This window comes from Corylus avellana, chromosome 3 (assembly GCF_965113065.1).
Source record: "Corylus avellana chromosome 3, dhCorAvel1.hap1.2, whole genome shotgun sequence".
NCBI lineage: Eukaryota > Viridiplantae > Streptophyta > Magnoliopsida > Fagales > Betulaceae > Corylus > Corylus avellana.
In genome coordinates, this window is record NC_142492.1 from 13,405,596 (window position 1) to 13,425,822 (window position 20,227).

General features: G+C 34.1%; 3 protein-coding genes and 1 pseudogene across 6 annotated transcripts; all 4 read right to left on the bottom strand.

The window, feature by feature from the left end:
- Positions 1 to 303: 303 nt before the first annotated feature.
- LOC132175799 (zinc finger BED domain-containing protein RICESLEEPER 2) lies at positions 304 to 3,989 on the bottom strand. 4 transcript variants are annotated; one of them, XM_059587856.2, is made up of 5 exons: positions 3,561 to 3,989; positions 2,995 to 3,028; positions 1,111 to 2,828; positions 948 to 1,029; positions 304 to 638 (listed from the first exon to the last, which is right to left on the bottom strand). In XM_059587856.2, the coding sequence occupies exons 2-4, from the start codon at positions 3,023 to 3,025 to the stop codon at positions 967 to 969; spliced, it is 1,812 nt and encodes a 603-aa protein (XP_059443839.2). In that variant the 5' UTR covers positions 3,026 to 3,028; positions 3,561 to 3,989; the 3' UTR covers positions 304 to 638; positions 948 to 966. The 4 variants fall into 4 exon arrangements, with proteins under 4 accessions (XP_059443839.2, XP_059443837.2, XP_059443835.2 ...); XM_059587854.2 differs by having other exon boundaries at positions 304 to 627; positions 948 to 1,032; XM_059587852.2 differs by having other exon boundaries at positions 948 to 1,032.
- Positions 3,990 to 7,325: 3,336 nt separating this feature from the next.
- Positions 7,326 to 10,584, bottom strand: TUF (vacuolar ATP synthase subunit E1). Its single transcript, XM_059586550.2, has 6 exons — positions 10,313 to 10,584; positions 10,132 to 10,232; positions 9,297 to 9,453; positions 8,522 to 8,718; positions 8,085 to 8,184; positions 7,326 to 7,590 (listed from the first exon to the last, which is right to left on the bottom strand). Exons 1-6 carry the CDS (start codon positions 10,412 to 10,414, stop codon positions 7,555 to 7,557), a joined length of 693 nt encoding a protein of 230 aa, XP_059442533.1. The 5' UTR covers positions 10,415 to 10,584; the 3' UTR covers positions 7,326 to 7,554.
- A 1,556-nt stretch (positions 10,585 to 12,140) lies between these two features.
- Positions 12,141 to 15,589, bottom strand: LOC148586821 (zinc finger BED domain-containing protein RICESLEEPER 2-like; annotated as a pseudogene).
- Positions 15,590 to 18,575: 2,986 nt separating this feature from the next.
- LOC148586822 (uncharacterized) lies at positions 18,576 to 19,379 on the bottom strand. Its single transcript, XM_088514354.1, has one exon. The coding sequence runs from the start codon at positions 19,377 to 19,379 to the stop codon at positions 18,576 to 18,578; it is 804 nt and encodes a 267-aa protein (XP_088370480.1).
- Between the last annotated feature and the right edge of the window lie 848 nt (positions 19,380 to 20,227).

Below are 20,227 nucleotides of genomic sequence, written 5' to 3' on the forward strand. Positions count from 1 at the left end.
TATCTAATAAGTTTGATCACAAAAACCATATCTAATAACTTGGGACACTGAAACCTCAAAGAAAAGCTCAATTTGCTAAGGACTAGGCTTTATAAAGCAAAAATTATTAGTTCAAATCTTCCCTTGGGCCCAATTACTTAAAAAAAAAAAAAAAACCATGGTCACTGAAGAAAATAATCAACATTGGTAAATGATGCAGTGTCAGGGGAGCACGAATAATTGATACTTCTAATATGATACTTCTAATATAATAATTACCAAGCAGAATAACTAGAAATATATCCCAATCCATGAGGAAAGTGACTACTAATCTCAGGTCTCAAAATATAATAAATAAAGGCAGTTTATATATGCTGTCTCTACATACTTATGTAACACAAAGTGAAGATAAACATTCTTGTCGACTACTAATCTCAGGTCTCAGAATATAAATAAAGGCAGTTTATATATGCTGTCTTTATATACTTATGCAATACAAAGTGAAGATTAACATTCTTGTCGACTATGATCTCAGGTGAATGAACATTTGTTTTCTCAGAATACTGCTACATTGCTGAATCCAGTACAGACTGCACCAAATGAAGATCATCTTCCCGACAACGTAATAAGACAGCAGGCTCTTTCAGTCTAGGCAAACTCTACAATCAAATGGGCATATCATGTAAACAGCAACTTCAAAGGCCTTTATAATCAACAACTTCAAATTCTGAAATTGAACAGGTATATACACTAAAAATATTAACTTAGTTTTTACTTTCTTGCATTATTTACTCAAGTTTTCTTTACTTGGTAAAGATGTCAAGGGAGGTTTAATAATAACACAAAAATTATTTTGCCTTAATCATTAAATATAAATCATACAATATCTCAGATCCTCAACAAGATTATATTGTTTAACAAAATCCCCCAAACAAAATATGCAGTTATATTACAACACTTTTACTTACTTAATATAAAGGTAAACTGCTACGGTATGACAATCTGAAACTCAGTTGGGTCTTCCTCAGTTGGGTCCTCCTCAGTTGGGTCCTCCTAAGGTTAAATAAATAAAAAGTACTTTTTAAATGCGATGGAAAATAACAATTACCACAAGACAAAAGTAACACTTACAATAGACTTGTTTTCAAGCTCATATAATGCTCTAACCCAATCAGCCCCACATATTAACATCTGCACTGTTTCTGCTGATAACGAAGCTCGATACGGATCAAGAACCTTTCCACCAGCACTGAATGTGGACTCTGAACTCACAGTGGTAATTGGTATTGACAATATATCTCGGGCCAATTTAGACAAGATGCGAAACTTAGAGGTATTCGCTTTCCACCAATCCAACGCGTTAAATTTCTCATATGAACCCCTATCACATATATATAGACCCTCCTCCAAATATAGTTGCAACTCTGATTTAATCGGTTGCACTGTTCTAAGGAATGACCGAAACCTTGCCTTACCACTCTGGGCATTCCCCCCAACCATACTAATAGAATTACTATTTGAAGAGCTTTCGCATGCATTGCCTTGCACATTTTGTTCCATAACACTTGAATTATGTTCCTTAACATACTCATTATATAACTCGTGCAAAACTGTAAGGACAAATTCAATATTTGTAGTAGCTTCCGGCTCTTGATAGATCAAAGGGAAACAAAAACGTATTATCCTCATCTTACCACTTGGGTCCAACACTGCTGCAATTGCCATCAACAAGCTACACTCTCCCCAATATTTCTCAAACTTAGCATTCATTTTTTGTGCCAAGGATTTGATATTCTCATTCTGATCCCTACACTTCTCAGCCAAGACCTGTTTCATTCTCCACACTTCAAAAAGGAATAAATTGGCAGTTGGATAGTCACTCCTTAATATGATGTTCGTTACATTGTTGAAGACCTGTAAGAGTTGACACACATTTTCCACTTTAACCCAATCATCAACCCTCAGCGCCCAATGAAAACTCGTATCCATGTCTTTATACATCGAAAAGACCTCTTTAAACTCAAGTGCAGCTACTAACATCAAATAGGTGCTATTCCATCGGGTGGGTACGTCCAAAACCAATTTCTTTGAAGTCAATTGCAATTGTTTTGCAATATCAATAAATTGCTTCAACCTCCCCTCTGATGCCACCAAATATTGAATACCCTCCCTAATACAATCAATAATATCACCAATCTCACCAAGGCTATCTTGAACCAACAAATTAGTTATGTGCGCACAACAGCGCACGTGAAACAGATTTCCCCCAATAGACAAAGACTTTTTCAGATTAAAATCATTTTTCAAGATCCTCATGGCAACGTCATTCTCTCTTGCATTGTCTACCGTGATCGAATAAATTTTATTCTCAATCTCCCAATCTTGAAAACACTTCTGAAGTGCATCAGCAATAAGAACCCCGGTATGTGGAGGCGACACATTACAAAGGTTCAATACACGCCGATGTAAATGCCAATCAGAATCTATGAAATGACATGTCACAACCATATACGAAACTTCTTCACCCGAAGTCCACATGTCAGTTGTGATGTTAACTTTGAGAACCCCTCTCAACAAAGTTTTTAACTTCTTCTTCTCTAATTCATAAGTGGCAAAGCAATCACTCTTTGCAGTAACCCAAGAAATTGTTTCCCAGTGCGGTGTGATGGCACTTATAAGCTTGTTAAATAACACATCCTCCACAAACGTAAAGGGATACTCATGATAAAGGATCATATGAGAACAAAGTTCTCTTGCATTCATTGGATCATAAGTAAAATTCGAGATGGTGCTCACACCATTGGACTCCTTAACATCAACCGCCAAAACCTTCCGCTTCTTCTTAGAGTCTGTATACGTCAAACAGGATAACAATCTAAGGTTGTAAGATATTAAGACTCTTAATTTAAGAGGGTGCAGTGCAATCACTAAGGCATGTTCAAATTGGTGTTATAACTTAAGATAACTCTAAGAAGATATGAACGAAAAGATACATATTGATACAAAAGAGCTAACCTTTTTGGTAATACCTTTCCAAGGTATTCATCAGCTGTAGAACAAAAGAAACACAACTTAATCATCAGCCTAGAGGTATAGCCAAATAAGCACTTCTAATAAACCATAACCACAAATATAATGTACCAACAAATTGAGATGGAACCTTCTTCAGAGAAATTAAACAAAATATATAAATATATAAATATAAATAAAATAAAAGTAAAAATAAAAAAACCTACAAGATCCAAGATTTCCCTCCAATCATTTTACCATGATTGACAATCACACAGGATTTTTTTTTTAAAAAAAAAAAAAAAAATTATATCGGAAATAAATCAAACCAAATGAACTGAAACATATTTTCCAAAAGCCAAATTCAACACAGAAAAGAACATGAAGTAAAGAGGACGTGAAAAAAAATTACGAGTAGAGTAATACCAGATGCACCAGTATCTCACCACATTGCCAATCTACCATTGAATTTTTCTTTTCTTTAAACACTGGCGGATCTAAAGGTAGATTGGCAATGTCATTATCTACAAACACGAACCAAAGCGTTTAGATTGAGAAAGTTAAGAAAGTACCTTAATTTTTATCTGGGTGCTTATCCTAAATGGGGTAGCTCCTAGCTCCGAAGTGCTCTCCGAATTCCGCCGGTGGCCGGCGGTGGTTTTGAGTGACGCGTCGAGTAGAGGAGTAAATGAACACTCTTCTGGGTTACCTTGAAAATCACCAATAATGTAGAAAGGAGAGTGGAAATGTGGGCTCGAAGTATATTGGGCCGGTGGAAGCGTGTATGGGGAGAAGTGAGGGCACAAGAATCAAAACTTCACAGCAGTGACGAGATGTCATGGAAGAAGAAGAAGAAGGAGGCGATGAATTTGTAAAAGCAAGCAGACATGCATTAATGGTGTTCAGAGAGTTGTGAGTTTCCCAACGTGTGAAATAGCGTGGGAGGGAAGGAGAGAAGTTCTCTGAACGGTGATCGGACGTGAAGGTTCCTCTCAGTCACGTCAGAACTTTTTAAATATTTTAATTCTACTTTAACTAAATATTCTAATTTATTGATAAAACTGATTTTTATACTTTTCTTTACATAAATAATCAACTTTAATTCAGAGAAAATAAATAAATAATTAATGTGATATAAAATAAATATAATATTTGAATTTTTTTGTTAAAAAGAGGTGAAAAACGTTTTGTTTTATAATTTGTTTTTTTTTTAATTAGTAATTAAAATTTATTGATATAATATAAAAAATAAAGCTAATATATTGTAAAATAATACACTCATCCATCTTATGATTCTTATTCACATTTTACTGAGTTGATGTGATAATGCTCATCAATTCTTGTTTTAAAAAAAAAAGAAATTGAAAGCCTAATAAAGCCGGTCATATCTAAACCTGTACAACAGTTATAGTTAGTGACTTTAACCGCTATTTGCTTAATTTTTTTTTTGTTGTTTTCCTACACAAGTTTCACAAGGCACTTCGGAAAAAAAAATAAAAAATCTTTTCTCCTACTTATGCAAGTTACCACGACGCCCTCAAAAAATTTTAAACGGCACCACCAATATGAATTGTCTGATTTCGCAACTACTCCACTTAAGCAGCTAGTAGTTATTTTTATAATAGATAGTTAGCGGTTATTAAAATCTATAGCGGGTGATTGATAACCGTTTTTTATAGGGAAAAATCCACATAACCCCCTCAAACTATCACTCAATTGACAATGTTCCCCCCAAACTTTCAATTGTGACAATGTCCCCCCAAACTACCAAAAATTGTCAATGTTCCCCCTAATGACGAAATTACCCTTAGTAAAATTAAAAACAAAAAAAAAAAAAAAAAAAAACTTCTAGAAAAACCCTAAAACTAACAAAAAAAAAAAATCCAAACATTGGCCATTTTTTTAAAAAAAAAATCAATTTTATAAGAAAAAAATTTTAAAAACTTCGATTTTTTTTTTATATATATATATAAATTGAAAATTTTCGTTTTTGTTTAATTTTTTTATAATTTTATTTAAATAAAAATTTACGTTTAAAAAAATAAAATTTTCGTTTAATGAAATGAAATTTTTTGTTTTTTAAAACTAAATAAAAAAATAGTTTTTTTTAAAATAAAAATTTCCATTTTAAAAAAAAAATAAAAATTTTTGTTTAAAAAAATTGTTTTTTAAAAAAATATTATTTTTAAATTAAAATTTTTCGCTTTTTAATTTATTTATTTTTTTGAATTTATAGGAGTATTTTTGTCTTATTGAGAAATCTATAAGGGCATTTTTGTCTTATTGCTAATCTTGGGGGAACATTGACAATATTGTGATAGTTTGGAGATGACATTATCACAATTGAAAGTTTGGGAGGAACATTGTCAATTAGATGGTAGTTTAAGGGGGGTACGTGGACTTTACCTTTTTTTATATATATGAAGTTTTGGTCCAATTGATGGTATTTTGGGCTATATATTATATTCCCCGTAAAAGGATCTCATTTTCCAACCAATTTCTATTTTAGTTGCATCAACCACAAAATTCATTTTTGTTTGTAAAATGGAAATAATTCACCTGTATATGTCCTAGTAGAGTGCTTAAATAGAGAAAAAAAAAATATATATATATATAAGCCGGAATCTTACAAAATTTATAACTACGATTTTGATCATAAAAAAACTTTCAATATATAGCACAAATTAGAAGTAAATGTTTTTCCTTTTCTTCGCACGTGACATAGTTTCAGAAACAAGAAAATCCGCAGATTTATAAGAGCATCATCACGTGTGGGGGATTAATATCTTTTGCAGACATGGTTCGATATTTTGCATTTATCTTCAAAACTACGGTTTTAAACCTCAATCTATGCCAGCATAAATAATTAAATATTACAAAGACTTAATTGGCCTCTCACGTCTCAACCTATTAAGGATGTGTTTGGCATTACGATTTCATAAATAAAAAATACAATTTTAAACATAATTAGAGAAAATAGATTGTTTCAGATTATATTTTAAAAAAATTGTGATTTGAAAACGCAGAAAATTTGTGTTTTCAAATCGTAGGTAATGAGGTGTTTTTTGGCAAAGATTTTGCCAAATGCTTAATTATGTTTTTTAAAATCACATTTTCAAATCGATATTTTTAAATTGCACTTTTTATGATCGCAAACTCAAACAGACCATAAATAGCTTATCCTTAGACCAAAGACCCCTGTTTGTATTTGTACCACTTCAGTGTCAATTTTAATATCATTTGATAGGGAGATTAGTCCCTTAGAGTCTTTCGGTTAATATAATTATTGCTTGAAAACATATTTTAACCGCCTATCCCTATGCCTAAATATATTTATTATATATAAAGATAGGCGGTTAACAGGTATTAACCACCTACACCTACCCCTACCCCTAAAATAGCTAATCGTCCTGCTCTAGTTAGTTAGCACTTTTTTATAACCATCTACAAAAACAGTTATGCAATTAACAATTATTGGACAGTTATAACCGAACCATTTGTACATGCTTACGCACGTCAATCCAGTAGGAGGAGAGTATAGCATGTAATACTACTCATTTTAAAGTAAACAATTGTTAATGTATTTTTGAATGCTATTTTTTATTTTTAGTTTGAAAAAATATTTTAACATGATATAAAGGTTTTTTTTTTTTTTTGTGTGTGTGTGTGATATAAATGTAAAAACTGTTTTTGTGTTTTTAAGAGTGTTTAATGTTTGAGTTTGTTAATGTTTTTGTTTTGAGAAAAGAAAACTAATGACAAAAAAAACAAAGTTTCTAACATAGCCAAATCATTTTGCAGTTCGAGCATTTTTTCTTCCCTTTTTTTTTTAGTCAGAGTGGGAGGTAGAGCAAAAACAGAGTTCATAAAGATAGCTGCTAAAATTGTGCAATGAAGTTAGAAACAGGGTAAAAAGGGCCAATTAAATCCTACTTCAACATCACTGTAAAATATGTGAAGCATGGTTATGCACACTATCTTGGAAAGTCATTCTCCAGCTAAAAATCCAGTTCACACATCTAATAGGCATAATTGTCCTAAATTTTAGAAGGAAAGAAAGCAGTGAGGGCATTAGACAACTCAGATTCATACGAACACACCTCATGCCATATAAGGACCATGCCAAATTTGCAAAGAAGGGTCTGTTGAACGGTTCTATGATGTGCTGTAGTTTTTTCAATGGTCCAAATTTAATTTTAAGTTTTTATGAGAGAGTGAAATAAATCTAGACCATTAAAAAAACTACAGCGTATGTTGTAGTTTCTTACAACACCTAAGCCAAATCCTATGATATAAACCATTCAGCTCAAACTCTGCTTGAGAAGATAGCGAACAAATAACAGAAACACTCGAGCTGAAAACATTTATTATAACTAAGAATAAGTACTTTTTCATGCCCCAATCCATAAGAGAACCAAACTGAAGAACATCTACACTATATAAAGTTATCCAGCAAACAAGAAAATGATCATACAAACAAAGCAATTGGACAACAAATCTTATCATCAAAGACTGATCTCGGGTCTCAAATAATTTAGGGGCAATTAAACAATATTATCCAACCCATCATGCAGCAATCTGACCACATAGCAACTTGCGGATCTGCAATAAGAAAAACATAAACTTGGTTCAAATGACGGTCTCAGTCCATATGACTATTATTCTAACTCCATAAAATAACAAGTACTACAGAATTTCTCACATGAGATATCTTCCACTTTAATGACATCATATCTAATAACTTGGTCACTAAAAAGCTCTAAGGATTAACTCAATTGGTTGGAGAACATGCCTCATAAAGCAGAAAAGTCACTAGTTTGAATCTCATCTTCCTTTTTCACATGGGGCCAATCACTTATTGAAAAAAAAAAAAAAAAAAAAAAAACCTAGGTCATTGAAGAAAATAATCAACATTGGCAAATGATAGTGTATAGGGGAGCACCAATAATTGATACTTTTTTTCTAATATAATGATTACCTAAGCAGAATGACTAGAAATAATATCCCAATCCATGAGGCAAGTGACTACTAATGAAACAACTAAGGCAGTTTATGTATGCTGTCTCTATAAACTTATGTAATACAAGGTGAAGTACCTCTGGAAGTTTTTTACGGAACACGACATCCAACCGTGCATCAAGTGTGTTCTCACAAACAATCTTTCCATCTCGAGAAGCCAACACTACACCTCCAGAGCTGAACAACAATAAAGATTATCAGAAAGCTTTTCCATCAATATATTTTCAATAACAAAGGGCAGTTAAGAACATAAGATGTTAGCAAGCCAATTTCAATCTTCCCTAACTAGCTGGCTGCTACACAATTAACAATGGAAAAGGGAGGATGATTCTGAAATTTCAGAAAGATCTGTCTAAAAACCTGCTTTTGCAGCCTGATAACTAGTTCAGCAATAACTTGATACAACTCAGCCAAACCACTTCGCGAAGCCCCAAACAGCACATATGATGGGCAATTTGCAAAGTAAATGGAATCTGGCAGTATCTTAGTGTATCAATTTAAACAAAAAACTTACCAGAAAGGACCATGGGCATTATGATGGGTAGAAGCAGGTGGAAGATAGACTTTCTGGTCGACTATGATCTCAGGTGAATGAACATTTGCTTTCTCAGAATATTCCTGTGCTGCTGAATCCAGCACAGACTGCACCAACTTTAGATCATCTTCCCGACAACGTAATAAGACAGCAGGCTCTTTCAGTCTGAGCAAACTCTGCAACACAGATTGTAATCTTAGTACTATCAGAAAGCCAAGCTACTGATATTTACTAACTTTTTCCCATACATTGTGCTCAAACTCGAAGTAATTAAAAATCTTTTGGCATCCGTTAAAGATCACATGGATCCATTTCTCTTATATCATTTAACAGCAACAATCTATCTGACAATGGATTGATTAAGAAATACAAAACCATCACCAAAAATGACTCTGAAAACTCAAGTGACCATCACAGATGATGGCAAGGTCGGTTTACACTTTCAACTGCAGTTAGAGCTTATAAGGGAAGTATTTATTGTACTACCTCAGAACTCAGTGTCTTATTCTTCAAATATAATTATATGTGTATACTAAACATGCTTGCTTATACTCTAATAAACTATTTCTCTACTTTGAAAGTGATCTGAATTAAACTACCAAAGAACATAAACAAGACTACAAGATCTATACATGTAAACAATTCCATCACCTCCTTAAAAGCCGAAGCAAGTTAGTCACAGGTATCAAAATATGATTTCAGATTGATCAATACAAGTGTTAAACTACGGAACAGGAAGTCGGGTTTTGCTGACCTGAACAATCAGATCTTTTAGAAGCCTTTTGTACACATGGTGATCGCGGCTCACATTCAAAAGCTCCTTCAATGCCGCCTCTTTCATGGAATTAACCACATCATCTTGTGCTTGAAGAACTTTTATCCGAGAAGCATTAAGCTGCATCGAGTACTCACTGCAACACACAATTACAACAATCCATTATATGTCCATATTATTCCAATTCCAAAGAAACATTTCAGCCAAACTAATTGAATTCCTATATTTATTAGGACATTTAGCTCCATTCAATCTCACTGATATTCTAACATCTAATTAACATCTACAATACCCTGCTAAACGATTTGTATCATTCATCACACAGCCAAACAGAACCATAATAATATGAACCAAATCCAAGTTCTTGTGAAGTTGAAATTCAACTTTTAACCTATCCTAGCAACAAAACCGGATGAAATTAACCAAATCCAAGCTCCTGGAAGTTCAAACTCAACTTCTAACCTATCCTAACAACAAAAAGTGAGGAAATTATCAGCCGCACGAATTGAAACGGGAAATCGAATTCAAACTCCAGGAAAACAATTTACATCTTCCGAACTTCGACTTGCCCCATTCAATCTCACCGATATTCAAAAATCTAAGTGACGTTGTTAACAACCTACAAAAATATTCGTTTCATTCAGCACACGCAGCCAAACATAACCACAATAATATCACTAATCGAACGAAATCCAAGCTCTTGTGAACTTGAAATTCAACTTCTAACCTATCCAAACAACAAAAGGCGAGGAAATCAAGCAACCGCGCGAACTAAAACGAGAAATCGAATTGAAATTCCAGGAAAATAACTTACATCTTCTTTCGAACTTCAACTTGCTTCTGTTTTCGCTCATACTCTTGCCTGATCTTCTTCTTCTCAGCCTCGACCAGTTGCAACTTCTCTATATTGAATTCCTGCAAAGAGAAAGAAACAAGATCACGTAGAAGCATAAACATACGGTTCATATACGTAGGCGATGAGGAATTGGGCGTACTTCTTCAGCGGAGACAGAGATCTCGTTGGCCTTCTCTTCGGCTTCCTGGCGGATGAACCTGACCATCTGCTGGATCTGCTTGGAGACATCGGCGTCGTTCATTTTCGCTTCGATTCGGATCCGAGAGTGTTCCGAGCAGCGGTTTTCTGGGGAGCTTCCTTGATCTTGATTTAAGGACTAGACGACGAGAGAGCAAAGGCTTATATGGGTTCGTCGACAGTTTGTCTGGCGTAAAACATTCACATCTCGAAGATTTTTCCTTTTTTGAAATAACAAAATTTCTCTTCGTCAGTTAATATGATATGATGTAATTAATATCATAGGAAAAATGCTAGATATTTTTGGGTGTTCTCGTCTCAAAAAGATATTATTTTCTATAAAAAAAAAATTGACTCCACATGTCCCTTATTTCTCTCACCCCATTTTTTAAAAAATAATATTTACTTAAAATCATAAGAACATCAGAAAAGAACATTAAAAAAACACCTAACATTCCCTATAATAATATCAGTATAGCGTTATTGCCATAGGCATCTCAAAAATCAATCTAAAAATATTTTTTAATAAACATATTCACAAGTCAAAAAAAAATATGGAAAATGCATTTGGCCCCATGAATTGACAGCACATTTGCATATAATCCTTCAAACTCCCATCTATGACTTTTAACTCCTTAAATTACAATTTTTTTTTGAAGGTGAAATACTCGTTGTTCGTGTAGTTTAATGACTTTATTTTTACCCACCTCAATTTCAATTCGTACAGTAGATACTCTTGCTAAATCACCCAAGTGAAGATTTTGTTTTATGAATTAATTGTTAAAAGACTTTATTGAACTTTTATCTAAAATAGAGGTTCCTCTATATTATCTTTGAGGTTTGAAGAGTTGAAGAGAAGAAGAATATGGCAGGAGGCTATTTTAACACCACCATGAGCGGCTAAATTTGTAATAGGTGTTAATGTAGCCATTTTCAAGTAACAATGGTTTAATTGTATTTTAATTTTGGATTTTCTATATGCATGATGGTTGTATAACTGTGAGAATTGATCTTTAATGTTTATATTCAATCATTATGAAAATTTTCTCTTGTCTCAGAAAGTCTTTTATATTGACTGAACTAAATTTTTCATATTTTTCTGTGATTATGTGAATGATTATTATACAATGGTTTTAACTGACATATGATCAAGATAGTTAGATAGGCCATGCCTAAATAAGACAAATTGTACTACACCTAGAGGTGTAAACGAGCCAAGCTTGAGCGAGTTTGGGCTGCTCGAGCTCAGCTTGTTTATTTCGGACTCAGGCTCAAGCCTGGAAGTGTTGTTGGAGCTCGGCTTGATAGGGGTGTAACCCTGTTCGAGCTCGTCAATTTTTTTCGAGCCCTCAAGCTCGAGCTCAAGCTTGACTTTTTTTTTCCTAACTAATCACTATTCATACCAATAGTACAAATTAGAGAGATTTTCTAACTAATATTAATCTCTTTTTCTCATTTCTCTCACATTATGTTCAGTTACACATGCAAAGATCTTGGACCAAAATTTTGATCCCCCAAATATTACAATTGTGGGTTTTTCTTCTTTCACAGCATACGTAATCAACTGACAGAAGTATAGAATCAACTAAAATGCTAAAGAACATTTAACAAACATAATTATGGTCACTCTAGGCCTTTTGCAGATTAATCTCCACCTTACAATCATCCATATATAATCAACTAAAATGATAAAGAACATTGAACAAACATAACAGATTAATCCCAACCTCACTATTCCATAGAGAATCAACTAACATAATCAACTAAAATGCAACATTGAACAATAACAATTATTTTCCCTCTAGCAGATTAATCTCCACATCACAATCCTCTGTATCCTCCACCTAACACAACAAATGCAAAGTAATTAGTTCAAGTACAAGATATTAAGAAACTTAAAATAATAAAAATAATTTAGGAAAAATTGAAACTCACCGCACCACCCATTTTTAGCCCATACATTGATTTCACCCAATCAGCCTCCACATAATAACTTTTCCACTGTCTCAGTTGATAGTAAAGCTTTATGGGAATCAATAACCCTTCCCCCAGCACTAAAAATAGACTCTGAAGTCACAGTAGAAGGGATTGACAGCAGAGAACGCCGTTGGAGGGGGAGAACCCTTATTCTCCCCCTCCCCCCTCCTCCCCTCATCCTCTTCTCCCCCCACCCTAGAGCTAGCCTATTTACTTGATGTCCCTTGCTCTTTTGACATTTTCTTCCTCTCCCTCCCTCTCCGCCCCTTTTCTGATTTTAAGGTTTTTTAGAGGCCAATCTTCCGCCCTTCTCCATCTGTTGCGCCTGTTGCTGGGTCGGGTTTGGCTTCGGTTCGTGTCTTACCAGATTGACTGCCTGTCGCCTGGTCCACCTTGACGTGTGCTCCACCACCTTGCTACCCGGATCAGCCAGTGCCCATCACACCTTTTGCACCGGATCCGTCTCTTCGGGAGTGGTTTGATTTCGGTTCTCTCTGGTTGTTTTGTTGATTCCGTTTTTGGTTGTTTTATTTCCTTTCCTTTATGTTTGTCTTTTGCCGTGTATTTTGGTATGTTGTTTTTGTTGCCTTGCCTATTTGTCACACTTTGTGGGTGATGCTCTTGGGGGATTCACTCAAACTCCCCCACAGTTTGTTTTGTGTTCAACGCCGATCTCCTCTGCACCCACTCTGCTGCCCATCGTCTGCTGTCGGCTCTTTCTTCGTGTCCCCCCGTGATGAGCTCCAACACCATCTTCCGCGTCGGTTTTCGGCCAGCACGCAATCGGCTTCCTTCCGGTTGCTGTTTCCCACTTAGTGTGATTTTTCTGTTTTTTCCCTATTCTGTTGGTTTCCATTGTTGTTTGTCCAATTTTTTCTATTCTATTTGTATTCCTGTTTTAGTCCCTTTATTTCCCTGTACGCATCTATTTCCTGTTTTTTGCTCATAATAAGGCTCTATCCCCTCTCGACTTGCATGCGTGATGCCCTCTGGATTATTTGCTATGGTCTAGACCTTTGGGTTATGGATGTGAACGTTATCTTGACTTTCAGATCGAGGAGGAAGAGTTTCGGTTAGGGGTTTGTCTACCCTTAGTTCCGAGGAATAAGCACTACCTATGTATTAGTTTGAGTCTGTTTGGCATAGATCTGTTTTTTAATATGTAAATTAGTCATGAGTTAGTGGATTGGTTTTGAGTCTAAAATGTAATACCTCATTTGTGACACTTGTAACCTCGTAACTTTGGCTATGGTTGCTTGTAAGAGTTTTATGCTCATGATTTCTATGAATGAGACTGATATGGATTCCCTTTCAAAAAAAAGAAATAGGGATTGACAAGATATCTTCTCCACTTTAGACAAATACAATACTTCAAGGTATTGGCTTTCCACAATTCCAATGCATTAAATACAAAACCCTTCTTAGGTATGAATACACTCTCTTCTAAGTATATGTCCAAGTCTAATTTAATAGGTTGTTGCACCGAATTAGTAGTTCTAAGGAATGACTCAAGCAAATCCCTACCACCTTCACCCTTTTCACAAATTACAGCACAGCCAGCACTACTTGAAGCACCATGTGAAGAGCAAGAGTTTTTTTTGAAGAATTTGTTCCAGAAGGTTTGAATTGTACTCATTGGCATATACTTTATAAATTTCTTTCATACTTTTTTCAACAAGCTCAATATTTGCATTAGCTTCACTCTCTTTGTAGATTTTTGGAAAACAAAATCTGATCAACATCATCTTACACCTTGAATCCAAAAATGCAACAATTGACATCAACAAATTGCACTCACCCCAATATTTATCAAACTTATCTTTCATTCTTTGTGCCATGGATCTAATGTATTCATTCTCATCATCAGATTTCTTGGTTAAGACTTCCTTCATCTGCCAAACTTCAGGAAGGAATAAGTTAAATGTCAGATAGTTACTCCCAGATACAATCTTGGTTACCCGGTTGAATACGTCCAAGAGTTCAAACACATATTCAACTTTAACCCAATCCTCATATGAGAGCACCCAAGTAAATGTAATATCATTATAACTATACATAGGGAAAACCTCCCTAAACTCAAGTGCAGTTGCTAACATCATATAGGTAGTATTCCAATGGGTAGGCACATCCAAGAACAATTTTTTCTTAGACAATTGCAAATTCTTTGCATGCTCAGCAAATTTCAGTAACCTCGATTCGGATGCAACTAGGTATTTAATACCATCCTTAACACAATCAATAATTTCCTTAATTTCAGCCAGCCCATATTGAACCATCAAATTAGTTATATGTTCACAACATCTAACATGAAACAACTTCCCTCCAACAACCAACAATTTCCTTTTGTTAAAAAAATCTTGTAATTGCTTCATTGCTAAATCATTAGCCTTTGCATTGTCTACAGTGATTGAACAAATTTTGTTTTCAATACCCCAATTTCTAAAACATTTAATTAGTGTCTCAGCAATCGTATCTCCGGTGTGTGGAGGGGGAAGATTACAAAAGTTCAACACACGCCTATTTAAACACCATGTTGCATCTATAAAATGACATGTTACAACCATGTAAGAGGCCTTTTGGCATGCAGTCCACATGTCAGTTGTGATGTTGACTTTGTTAACCTTACTCAAAAAAGACTTCAATTTTTTTTTTCTCCTTTTCATAAGTGGCAAAACACAAAGCCTTAGCAATAATCCGAAAGATTTTTCTCCAATGTGGTGTGCAAGCTTTCATAACATTGTTAAATAACACATGCTCCATATGCATAGAAGGGTACTCATGATAAAGGATCATGTGAAAAATAAGTTCTCTCACCTTAGTCTCATCAAAATGGAAATTTGCAACGTTATCACTAGCATCAACCGACAAAGTTTTTTGCTTTTTGGATCCTATGAACTTAAAACAACTCTTCAAATGCCTAACCAATATAGTTGTAGTACTAGATTTTGTTTTTTTGAATTTAGTCTTACACCATTTGCATTGGTTTTCTTTTCACACCACCACCCTCATCTACTTCAACAAAATGATTCCAAACAAAAGAAGTGTTCTGCATCTCCTTTCTCTTATGTGAATCGATTGAATTGCCTTCTGCATTTGAAACCGTAGCCAATGTAAATGTAGCAATATCAGAAACCCCACCATTACCAGTTTCGTCATCTATATTAGCACCTAGGCTAATTTTAAACTCATCCTCATTCTCATACTCCTCCTCAACTGTATTTTCATCAACAAGTTGCAAGTCATCAGAGTCAGCATCCACCATGTATGCAAGTTAAACTTCAAACAGAAAATTGGTATCAGACTTCAGTCCATAACTATACTAATAGGTAGCTAACTAAAACTAATAAGCAGTATAAATTGCAGCCCAATCAATACAGCTCCAAACAAATCAATCTAAGAACCCATTTATAAAATCAGAATACCAAAATCATCAATAATACACCAAAATCAAAATCACCAGCCTTGCAACCCAATTAAGTTTAAAACTAAAATCAAATGTAACTTACCTTGCTTTGCTTGCCTTGATAGAGAATGAGATTACCACTGCCCATTGATCAAATCCGAGCATAGATCCACAGAGGCAGAGGCGTAGAACAAAAGAAATCCAAAGAGAGGGGAGGTAGTTTAGGTTAGGGTTAGGGATTTTTTTTTTTAGAAAGAGCCTCTGAATCTAAACAAAAGAAAACCAAAGGGAGCTTCATTGAGAGTGAGAGGCGAGACATACTGTGAGAGCCTGAGAGGCGCGGTGAGGAGAGCGTCTGAGAGAGGGGCACAGAAAGGGGAGAGCGTCTAAGAGAGAGGGGCGGCAAATTAGGTTAGGGTTAGGGATTTTTTTTTTTGGTTAAAGATGTATTTATAGTCTTACTTGGAATTAATCAAATCCAACAACCGATATTAAATTCAATCAAAAATTGGATGGCTACAATTAAATTCAATCAAAATTGTTATTTCAATTTAATGTTAATTTAATTGTTATATGATTGTATCGGGTCATTGTTAATTGTTATATACTTATATTATATGATCTCATGATCATAATTCATGATATATGATTTAAATTCAAATTGTTAAGTTTTTACTTACCGCAAAATTGTGATTATAAATTTATAATGTATAAATTATAAGAAACACATTAGTTACTTCATTATTAATCATTTAATCTAAAGGTAATGCTCAAACTCTTAAGTCCTAAATTCCTTATGAGTGACTCATACTTAAATTATATGATCATATTATCTCACAATGTTTTTCTTATTTAAGATTAAATGTTTTTTAAATCACAATGTCAAACACTTTATGTCACACACACTAATCACTATTATCATATTACATATAGTATTATTTAGTTAATAGGTTCAATTGTTCAAATGTTAATGCTTAACACGGGTCAAGTATATAATGTCAATATTAATATATATTGTATCTTATATATAAACATTTATATACTTATATGATATCATTATATGGGTCAATGTTATATACTTATATTATCTGATCTCATGATCACGATTCATGACATATGATTTAAATTCAAATTGTTAAGTTTTTTACTTATAGCAAATTGTGATTATAATATATAAATTATAAGAAACATATTAGTTATTTAATTATTAATCATTTAATCAAATGGTAATGATCAAACTCTAAGTCCTAAATTCCTCATGATCTAATGGACATACACTCATACTTAAATTATCTGATCATATTATCTCATAATTCATATTAATATTATCTTCGATCTAAGATCATGTGATATAAATTTTATAAGAATAAAGTATCTAATTATAATACATTGATTAAATAACACAATAACTTATACAGATATATACTATATGATTATATAATGATTAATGATTTTGTGATATATGATTCCAATTTCCAAAGTATAAAGTATCTAATAATAATATTTTTATTAAATGACACAATAACTTGTACCATATGAATATATGATAAAATGATTAATGATAATATCAAATATTTCTTATTATTTACTATATGTATACACACACACACACATGCATAAATAACATAAACAAAAAAAAAAAAAATTAAAAAAAAAAGGTATATAATATATTTGTTTTTTTTTTTGACATGTCCACACAAGAGAGGGGAGAGGAATATATTTGTTATTATTGAGTAATGTTGGCTATATATTGTTATTTGTTACTTATTAAAAAATATACGAGCCGAGCTTATTAAATGGGTGCCACGTGTCAACATTTGATTGCTTCACGTGAAATTCCGTTAAGTCAACTGACAGAATGATTAATTTGGTCTATTATTAAAATCACATGGACCTCTTGTGATAAAAATGAAACCCTAAGGAGAAAAAAATAAAGTTATGAGACCCCAAAAAAGTATTTAGTATTTAACCCAAAAGATAATTATTCATAGTTTTAAATATTTGTAAACTAGGTGAAAGTGTAAAAAGTCAATTTGGTGAACTGCATTATGGTCAATTTTCTCCCCATATCATACTTTCTCTTGCAACATTCAAACATTTCTCATCAATAATCAATGAGAAAGTCTAAACGTCATTATCTTGTCCTTCTCCCGTCTAACTTTTCTAAAAATCAAGTATTGAAATTTTAGGATCCATATTTAATAGTTGATTTTTTTTAAAAAAAGAAAATTGAATGGGAGAAGACATAAAAATGATAAATAACAATTTAAATATAATAGTATTATTTTGTCCTTGATCGTAATTTATGCAGGAAATTGCATTTTTATACTAATGAACTAAACACTCAATTAATAGAAATAATACATTTAGTCATCAATGATAGTTCAATCAGCTGGAGATCACGTCTCACATTTCGAATTTCTCTCTTCATCTTTTTCCCCTTGGTGCGGACATATAAAAAAGAAAGAAAGAAACAACACTTTTTAAAAATGACATTATTTTTTCAAATCTTAAATGGCCTTAATCGTAATCTCAAATATGTTAGTAGGAGTGTACAAGCGGTTGCAGTTAGTAGTTATTGGTTAAAACCGCTAACCATATTAATAACCGCAAATGCTCCGCTTATGCGGTTATTTTATAACTGACCGTTAGTGGTTATTCAAACCAATAACTAATGGTTTTATAACCCTTATTTTATATGGGTTTTTTGAGGTATTTTTTGCTTTTATTGTGCCTATTTTTTAGGCTTACTTTAAATAGTTTTGGGTCAAAGTCTTCTAAAAAATAATGAATATGATGAAACTTTTTTTTTTGTTTTTTTGATAAAAGGATTCGTCATTTCTCATTAATTCATAATCAAAGCAGAGGGAGCAAAATGCTCCTCCTGCACAATATCAGTAATACATTCTGGTATCTTATGAATCCATAATCTATCCATAACATTCCTTGTAGCTAGTCTAGACAGGTTATGAGCCGCCTTGTTGCCCTTCCTACGAACAAAAGAAATGTTCCAATGTTGTAGAGCTTGTACCTCCTGCCGAATGTCCTCCACCAGCATACCCATACTACTCCAGTTCTGCTTCGGTGACAAGATTGCATTAATCACCAACTGGGCATCGCCTTCCAAATGAACATGACTGAGTCCCAATTGTTTGCACAAAAGAACGGCCAAAAGAGCTGCCTTCGCCTCTGCATTCGTAGGATCTAGACGTCCCAAGATAGTTTTGCTATACGCCGCAAGGATCAACCCTTGGTCATCACGAACTAGAATCCCAAAACCCATCCTGCCCGTATCCTTGTCTATTGACGCGTCCCAGTTGACTTTCTTCCACCCAACACACGAAGCTTCCCATTTTGCTGGATTTCCCAGTGCGTGCATATCCTGAGTCCCGGCCACCATATCATTGGCCTTAGAGAAATCTGCCACTGCAGTGATGGTCCGTTGAACAATCAGGGTAGGATGGTCCAGCGTCTTCCCATGCACCACGTCGTTTCTCCTTAACCAAAGTCTTCGAGCAATGCCAGCAAATTGCTTTATTTCCTCCAGATCACAATAAGCAAACACCTCCTCAACCAACCGGAGAAAGGGTGTAGCGCCTGTAGAGCTCATCTTCTGCAATTTTCTGCAACCCATACTCCAAACATCCATAGCCGACGGACATTTCCATACGATATGTAAGGCTATCTCTGTTTTGTTATCACATAATGGGCATAGGGAATTTTCCACTCCAACAAATTACTCCGAGTTGGCAAACTTTCATGGCAAGCTCGCCACAGAAAATTTTTTTCTACATTCGGGATTTCAGCTTCCACAAGTCATTCCACACCCGGCTGATTTCCAACTGGGAAGAGCTTGTTGCCCCATTCTGAGTTTCAAGCTCCACTTGCAAGTAGTACGCACTTTTAACGGAAAAATTTCCTATTTTAGTTCCTCTCCATATTCATTTATCCTCCCTGTTAAAGCTACTAATCGGCAAAGATTGAATTAGCTGGCCCTCCTCTCTTGTAAAGAGAATGTCCAGTAATGGTAAATTCCACCGCTTTGTATCTTCGTCGATTAACTCTCTAACTGTTGCGTCGGGATGTAGTAAAACCGGTCGAGATTGTATCATGTACGTCGAATGTCGGGGGATCCATTTGTCCTTCCAAATCCACACCCGAGCCCCGTTTCCCACTCTCCACAACAATCCAACTTCTAGTAAATCACAAGAGCTATGTATACTCCACCACTCATAAGAGGGACGTGCACCTACTTAATTCGGTGTACTAGTTCGTATCTTGTATTTAAATGACACTATTTTGGTGTTCAACACCAAAAACGACTTTGTTTTAATGTTATATTTATAATATAAAATGTAAAATATATATTTATATTATTATATATAAGCGTAGGCTAGCGATTTTTAACCACTTTCTTTCATTCCTAAAACTGTTAGACAGGTAGTTGTTAAAATGAGAGCAATTTTAGGTAATCTACTTGTATTCTATTTGTGTCTT